This window comes from Triticum dicoccoides, chromosome 2B (genome assembly GCF_002162155.2).
Source record: "Triticum dicoccoides isolate Atlit2015 ecotype Zavitan chromosome 2B, WEW_v2.0, whole genome shotgun sequence".
In the NCBI taxonomy this organism is placed as follows: Eukaryota; Viridiplantae; Streptophyta; class Magnoliopsida; order Poales; family Poaceae; genus Triticum; species Triticum dicoccoides.
This window is the reverse complement of record NC_041383.1, coordinates 17,742,116-17,750,273: the sequence shown is the minus strand read 5'-3', so window position 1 is coordinate 17,750,273 and position 8,158 is coordinate 17,742,116. Positions and strand designations below refer to the sequence as shown.

Here is an 8,158-nt window from a genome sequence, read left to right as displayed (position 1 = left end):
TTTCTTTTTCACAAAAACAAATGGCAATTATCTCCAAACACACATATATAATAGCCTCAGACACAAAGTTAATTAGAGATTATTCTTCACATCTGAGGTTGGTACCTTGAAACAATTTAAATACTCAGCAGTCACCTTTCGTTCAGTGAGCATGGCTCAAGAATCTGGTTCTGTTGCACAAAACTTCTAGATGGAGCATTTAATCGACAATATTCATTACTACTTTATTAGTAAAGGCAAACGACATGACCACTTACACTTAATCCAATACATACACATTCTCATCCATCCGTCGTGCATCCATGCCCTATTTGACTAAACTGTCCGACCTTTTTTTAGACTAATATTGTACTCTATACGCGCAGCAATTGCCACTCCCAGTCGCTATATATATGCACTGTGTGATTTCCATTTCTACCAGTCACAGAGAAGATCACATTTCCCTCTAAAAACTCAGTTTCAAATCTTGAGCTGCATTTCTACCATTGCGGGCGACGCCGACATGGGTGCTGCTACCACGAACAAGAAGCCCCACGCTGTGTTCGTGCCGTTCCCGGCTCAGGGGCACATCACGCCGATGATGAAGCTGGCAAAGATCTTTCACTGCAAGGGCTTCCATGTCACCTTCGTCAACACCGAATATAATCACCGCCGTCTGGTCCGCTCCCGCGGTCCTGACGCCGTGGCAGGCCTTTCGGACTTCCGCTTCGCCACCATTCCTGACGGTTTGCCCCCGTCCGATGCCGATGCCACGCAGGACATACCATCCCTCTGCAATTCCATCATGACCACCTGCCTCCCCAACCTAAAGAACCTACTCCACGACCTCAACAGTGCAGCTGAGGTGCCACAGGTGACATGTGTCGTGGCGGATGGCGTCATGAGCTTTAGCATGGATGCCGTGGTGGAACTCGGCGTGCCGTGTGTGTTGTTCTGGACTGCCAGCGTCTGCGGTTTCATGGGCTACCGCAACTTCCAGTTCCTCCTAGACGAGGGCCTCACCCCTCTCAAAGGTATGTATGGCGCCATGCCTAGTTTGTAACAAGTAGCAACCATGTCCTGAATATATGTTGCATTCCATGTGTGTGATGTTGGGCGTTCTCATTGACCTGAGCAGACGAAGAGCAAGTGAAGAACGGGTACTTGGACACGCCGGTGGCACACGCACGTGGGATGAGCAAGCACATGCGTCTCCGAGACTTCTCATCCTTCATCCGCACGACGGACCCTGGCGACGTGATGTTCAACTTCCTCAAGCATGAGGTCGAGCAGTCGGACCGTGCGGCCGCTGTCATCCTCAACACCTTTGACGAGCTTGAGCAGACGGCTCTGGACGCCATGTGTTCCATCCTCCCTCTGCCCGTCTACACCGTCGGCCCACTTAACTTCCTCACTGAGCGGCTGGTTTCGGAAGGCGATGTTGGTGACAGGCTCGCCGCCATACGCCCCAGCCTCTGGAGAGAAGACTGGTCCTGCCTCGAATGGCTCCGGGGTAGGGAGCCCCGATCCGTGGTGTATGTCAACTATGGAAGCATAACCACCATGTCCGGGCAGGAGCTGGTGGAGTTTGCGTGGGGGCTTGCCAACTGCGGCTACGACTTCCTCTGGATCGTGAGGAATGACCTGGTAAAGGGCGATACAGCCGTCCTACCTCCTGAGTTCCTGGAGGCAACCAAGGGCAGGTGCCTTCTTGCGAGCTGGTGCGAGCAGGAGGCGGTGTTGCGGCACGAGGCGGTGGGCGCCTTCTTGACACACTGTGGGTGGAACTCAATGATGGAGGGCCTTAGTGCCGGGGTGCCAATGTTGTGTTGGCCCTTCTTCGCTGAGCAGGAAACCAATTCCCGTTACGCGTGTGTGGAGTGGGGCATTGGGATGGAAGTTGGCGATGATGTGCATCGGGAGGTGGTCGAGGCAAGGATACGGGAGGTGATGGGAGGAGAAGGGGTGGGGAAAGAAATGAGGCGGAAGGCGGCGGAGTGGAGCGAGATAGCCGTTCGTGCAACAACACAACCTGGTGGCAGGTCGTTGGCCAACCTCGAGAGTCTGTTCAAGGATGTACTACTGACCGCCGCTAAAATTGTTGGGTAGAATTGGGAATTTGAGATGTATGCGGATCCAACCGATAGGTTGCGAGATGTGAATTTGAGTTTCTGCATGGACTGTTGATCGAATAAGGTGTGTCCGTAGCTATAAGGTTAGCATATTGTTTGGTTGGGCTGTGGCCGGGCAACAAGTTAGCCATTGTGGGTAAGTTGGTTGTGCTAGGGAAATAATGTTTCGCCCAATCATATGGTCGTGTGTACATGTAATGCATTTTCAATTATGTTTGTGAGACTTGATACTTTGAAAATAATATGACCTTCCTTCAGGAAACCACGTGATGTATTCTGGGTCAGAATTTTCTGGATTTGTCTAAACATGATTTTTTTTTTCACCTAAAAGGCAGATTCTATTCTAGTCTCCCCACAAGTCTCTTCTCGCGGAAGCCAGCCGCGGCAGACTAGCCTCCTCTTCATCCTCCTCCACCGCCGTCGTCTCTTCCTTCTCCACCCTGCTGCAGCAGAAGTAGTACCAATCGAATATCCAGCCGGTCTGATTATTGACGGCCATAATCAAAAGCCGAGATATCGATATCTATCTATCTGTAAATATCCGGTCTGTTGATAAGTTGCAAAAATTAAATTTACCCCTCCCTTGCCAAAGAAAATGTAAGTTTGTGAAGAACCAAGATGAAAAACAGACTCGTGTGAAACTAGATCGATCTCATTGAACTATTGCTGAACCTGTCTGAATTTTTGCAGGTGGGGATATCATCAGGAGCCAACGCAGTGGCGGCGATTGAGCTCGCAAGGAGGCCAGAAAACAAAGGGAAGCTCGTCGTGGTGCGTCATACATACCCATCTCTGAAAATTATGCACACACAAAAAATGTTAACATGAAGAAGTTTCAGAAGAGTTACAAATGCACATGTTGTTTCAAACTGTTGATCCGAGCGCGGGAGAGCGGTACCTATCGTCAGCTCTATTGGAGGGTTTGAGGAAGGAAGCTGAGGCAATGCAGCCAGTGCCAGTGGACTAACTTAGAATCATAGATTGCATACAGAATAAACTCACGGCCTACCATGCTGCAAGTGCTACTTGTATATCACATTTGTAATTCTTCAATCTGTTCCTCATGTGGACCTCGTGTAAACAAGAGTTGAAATGGTTGAAAAAAAGGGACTTTACCTCCCTGGACATCTATGTGTAATGTGTTTGAGTGGTGGGTGTCAAAGGTGAAACAATACTATGTGCATTGATGATGTTGCCAAAGTCGAACAACCATTGTTTTGTCGGTGTGCCCGGCGCCGACGTGGCTTCTCGGGCCGCCTCAGCAGGTGATCCACAGGGTCGCGTCGTACTTGGGGTTGAACCTGTGAGCCCGCTTTGCTGGAGCAGCTTCAACCGCGTGAACAGCCTCGTCCTTCTGTGCGTCTGGTCCAGGTCCCCGCCTCCTCTTCTCCCCTTCTCCTGGCAGCAAGGTGGCGGCATCAATGGGCAGCGTCTCGCTGCTCGTCCTCCTCTTCCTCACCCCCCACACAAGCCGTGGGCCCGACTCGCTGCCGACTTCCTTCATCAGGTCAGCTGCAGCATATATACATAACAGAGGGTGTGGTTTACTTCTTTTCATTTGAATCATTTTTGTGCTGCAAATGAGGATTTCTTGGTTCTTTGGCAATAAAAATGCATGCCGCAATAGAAACTAGTATGTGGTAAATCGTAATCGCTGATGACTATCTCTCTGTTATGAATGATTACCAGTCAGGGTCTTCCTCTCCTACTGAGGCAGGAAACCAGAATCGACATAAGAAAAGCATGCACAAAAAGGAATGAACTCTACCTGGTTCCATGTTCAGAATCCCCCGGGAAGTGCACCCTTTACTGTCATTATCTGAACCGATGATTATTTTAACTGGTTCCTGCATTTCAAACACAAGTACAGAGCCACGATCACACACTGAATATAATGCAAGCGCAAGTTTTCAGTCTACTGCAGATGCACATACGAAAAGTTACAGCTGCAGCTTCAATCATGTTCCAGTAAATTCAATAATTCATAGGTATGCTTTTTTCAGAACGGTAACTCAATGGTATGCTTTTTTCAGTGGTGTGCTTTTTTTCAGAACCAGAACTCAGTGGTATGCTTTTTCAAGGACATTGGCCCTGAACTGTAAGCAGTATTGCACGAAAGCATGAAAATCGTATACGAACTAGCCAACAACATTAGTTTGCTCGAGGTATCCTATAACAATTTCATTACGGTACAAAGGGGCAAGGTATCACAGGTTACCTTCTTAGTTGGCTCTTGGGGATTGACCTTTTGATTCAACACCTCTTTCTGTGTAGGTGCTAGCCTGTAGAACTGACGCCCTTTGTAGATGGTACCAACCATGTGAGCTGCTTTTACCTCACCCTGTTCTATCTTTGGCTTCAGAACTGACGCCCTTGTAGTACAAGTGGAACATGCAGGAAGGCTGGCATTAATAGGCAAGCTTTGTCAGAATCCAGAAATCTAATAAGGATATAATGAGCAGAACATTGAAGACATAATGTATATGCACAGTCATATTTGCAGTACAACTGAAAAGTCATGAATATAATCTTCCTGAAGAGAGAGAGAGAGTTTTGGAGCAATACAACATGTAACATTTCAAAGATATGAATTTCCAGCATTAAACCAGCTCTGCTCTATCATGAAAATAAGCATCTTACCACAGGATTATGCAGATATGAATGGTTATTTGAACATTTTGAAAAAGTTTAACAATCTTTGTACTTGTGTTCAAGGATTTCAAAATTCAGTCTTAGTCAGCACATTAAGAAACCTTTTTCTTAATACCCTTTCATGAAAACTGTGACTTCAATTCTCTAAATTATTGGGCATACATGTTGTGCTCTGATGCCCCTTCTATGTGCAAAAACACCTAGGTTAAATCTGGCATCATGACATTCAGGTAAAGAAAACCTTGCTGATAGAACAGAAATAACAGCGAGAAAACTATCGCAAAAAAAAGGAGTTTTCTCTGTGGCTACACCACATAGCTTTGTATCCCTATCAGAGCAGGATACTTCTAGGAATCTTTGTATAACATCTCTGTATATTTAGCTAATAACTGAACTATGCAAGAAACTGAGACTAGAATATTACGGTTTTGTTGGCGGAATTTGTTCCATATGGGGACTTCCATCTGCTACTGGTATTCGGTCCTTCTGGGGCCTTCCATTTATCTCTGATGTTAGATCCCTCTGGGGTGTAACTGGTGTTTGTTTCAGCTGGGACCTTCCATATCCTACTGGAGCCTGGTTGATGATCATGGGGCTTCCATTTTCCACTGGTGTTTGGTTCATCAGGGGTCGTCCATTTGCTACTGGTGTCTGGTTCATTATAGGTCTTCTATTTGCTACAGACACTCCGTTCATCAGGGGAATTCCTTTTGCCACCACTTGGTTTCTCTGTAGTCTCTCATTGGGGGAGAAGTTCTTGTCCTTCAGCTACGACAGAAAAGACAGTGAGGCAAGGATAACAAAAGACTTATGGATTCAGCTAGTCGAGTAATGAGTTAACATACTGGCAGCATCGGCATTGCAGCAGGCCTAGTATTCAGAGACCTGATATCTCTAACAACCCCCTGCATGAAGAGACAAAAGATCAGGCAGTTGTAGTGCAAAACTATCCATTGTTTCTTCAGCACGAAAAGAGTGGCATTCCACTTGATAGACAGGACTGAGCTTTTTGAGCCATCTCAAAGACAAAGTAAACGCTAGCACCTACTGAGAATGCTGAATGTTACGTGACAGGATTATTATACAAGGTGTTGTTTCAAGAATCTGGATACATGAAGAGATTTCTGAAAACTTATACGTTTTATATGGAACTGAACCCACACATATGGAGACAACAGAGAACTTGAGATGCTGGTACATTAATTACTTATGTGCACATGCCAAACATCAGGATAATTCCTAAAAGACAAAATGTACCAGAAAAAGATGTACCAAAGCTAGCCGTAGATTAGCAGCAGAAGAAGTACCTCCATGTCCTTTGTAAGAACCCTGAAGATGTCACCATGCAGCTCCCTTAAATCTGCTTGCACTTGTTTTGGGCAGGCTGAAACGACCAAAGACATCTCATTCAATTTGCTGGTGCGAGAGTTGAGAACATTCAGCTGATCAGAGTTGCTTTTCATGCTATTTTCAGCAAGTACTTTGAGATCATTTTGTCCTTGAATCTGTGATAACATATTTGAATATATCAAACTTTGTTGTCTTTGCAAACAATGAAATGGTAGGAGAAAGAACTGAGACATCAACTTCTCTTACAATTTTCTGAAGTGTATCCTCTAGGAGATCAAACTTCTGCTGCACACCACCAGCTGCACATAACAGATAAATACGATTCAGTTATATGATGCATCAGTTGTCGAAGAAGAAGAAAAATGAAAGTGCAGGTTTATGAGTAAAGCAGAAGCTGCTGCAATTCCTATTATGATCAACAGTGCCGGTTTGCAAGGCTTACATTCAACTGATGCGTCCTTCATGGTTCTGTTTAACTGAATAACATCAGTTTGTACCGAGTCCAATACCATCCCCACCTTGTGTACTGAACCTGACAGCTGCTGAAACCTGCACTCAGCATCTTCGTTAACCCGACCTGTTGAAATACTACCATCATCAGGCACACCAAACAAAACATACCCACGGAATAATGATGGTGAGGTCTAGACACAGAACGGCTTCCGGTGCTCTTTCTACCATAAAAGCACACGCCAGTCCAGTTTGCACGCCCAGACAATGAGATAAAACAGAGGTGAACGAGAAAAATGTTCCTGAAGTTGGTGAGAGACGTTAAATCAATCGGATGCATCACTTGGGGATTCAGAGCTTACATCTAGTGTCTGTAGGAGAGGGGTTCCAGTGTGGGATAGTGCTGTTGGATATGATCACCGGTTGCTGCTGCTGGGGCTCTTCTTGTGCACGAGACACTGAAGTGGGAGGAAATGGAGGCATCCTCTTCGACGAGTCGTCATGCAAGCCAAATCCCTGGCCACCAATGAGCGGAAAATGGAGGTAAAAATTGGGGAAGGCACAAGAGCGAGACATGTTTCATAATTAGTAAGCTGTGTGTAGAAAGACAGGTGTTGTTAGTGGAACATTTAGCAGCAAGACAACGACCAGAAAGCTGCATCTATAACACAATTGGCATTCATCACGCTTTATTGGATAACTCAGAATTCATTCACGACAAACGGAAGCTGCATCTATAATAAGGAGGTCAGTCCAGCAGAAGCAAGGCACAAACACAGATAAACTACCTGGGACCCAGACCTCATGCTTCAGTACACATGCAACAAACAGAAATACCACAACCTGAAGCCATTCATCATGCTTTTATGGATAACGCAGAAGTTATTCACGACGAACAGAAGCAAGTCCGGCAGAATGCAGATAAACTGCCTGAGACATTGACCCTCATGCTTGATGCTTCAGTGCACGTGCAACAAACAGAAAAGATGCCAAGATGGCACAATGCCACCGTGGCCATAGCAAGAAGGGTAGACTGTTCGTTCGCTCGCAAAATGAAGATTGGGCAAGCAGGCAATCTCTTGGATCCCTGCACCAGCTTCATTCAGTTTGGTACTGTACTATTCTGCAGCATATATATACTAGACTAGATAGGTTGCAGGAACGATTATTCCGAGTTTCCAAGCATATAATCAATCAATCAATCGGCTGGTGAATTCGAACTGCTAATTCCAGACCCAGGCACCCAGCCAATTCATCGGAAACCCCGCTGGAGTTATCCACTGAACCAATTAAGTGGCGCTGACGAACTGAACTGAACTGAACCAAAAAAAACACGCACGAACCAATTCAGTGGCAACAGCGAGGAGGAAGGGGGAGCGATGCGGCTGCGCAGGAGACCTGGTGGCGCGCGGGCGTGGGGCGGTGGAGGGTCCGGTCGACGAAGGCCTCCGACTCCGAGAGCCGCGGCAGCTTCGGGCGCGGGAGCGAGAAGCTCTGCTGCTGGGTCCCCACCGCCTGGGGCGGATTCCCCGCCGCCGACGCGGAGGAAGCAGGGGGCGCGCTGGCCCTCCCGGCGCCGCTCCTGGTCCGAAATT

The 8,158-nt window shown here is 46.8% G+C and overlaps 2 protein-coding genes across 2 annotated transcripts in view; one reads left to right on the top strand and one right to left on the bottom strand.

The window, feature by feature from the left end:
* The first annotated feature begins 433 nt into the window (after positions 1 to 433).
* LOC119361816 (7-deoxyloganetin glucosyltransferase-like) lies at positions 434 to 2,334 on the top strand. The gene is made up of 2 exons (XM_037626959.1): positions 434 to 1,013; positions 1,118 to 2,334. Exons 1-2 carry the CDS (start codon positions 503 to 505, stop codon positions 2,086 to 2,088), a joined length of 1,482 nt encoding a protein of 493 aa, XP_037482856.1. The 5' UTR covers positions 434 to 502; the 3' UTR covers positions 2,089 to 2,334.
* A 783-nt stretch (positions 2,335 to 3,117) lies between these two features.
* Positions 3,118 to 8,158, bottom strand: part of LOC119360264 (protein PAIR1-like) — an 8,725-nt gene continuing 3,684 nt past the window's right edge. The window contains exons 3-12 of the mRNA XM_037625975.1: positions 7,962 to 8,145; positions 6,926 to 7,079; positions 6,556 to 6,690; positions 6,360 to 6,412; positions 6,071 to 6,268; positions 5,609 to 5,668; positions 5,188 to 5,531; positions 4,330 to 4,513; positions 3,880 to 3,958; positions 3,118 to 3,623 (exon numbers count right to left, since the gene is read on the bottom strand). Coding sequence (XP_037481872.1) covers positions 3,370 to 3,623; positions 3,880 to 3,958; positions 4,330 to 4,513; positions 5,188 to 5,531; positions 5,609 to 5,668; positions 6,071 to 6,268; positions 6,360 to 6,412; positions 6,556 to 6,690; positions 6,926 to 7,079; positions 7,962 to 8,145 — 1,645 coding nt within the window. The 3' untranslated portion in view covers positions 3,118 to 3,369. The remainder of the gene's footprint in view (positions 3,624 to 3,879; positions 3,959 to 4,329; positions 4,514 to 5,187; positions 5,532 to 5,608; positions 5,669 to 6,070; positions 6,269 to 6,359; positions 6,413 to 6,555; positions 6,691 to 6,925; positions 7,080 to 7,961; positions 8,146 to 8,158) is intronic.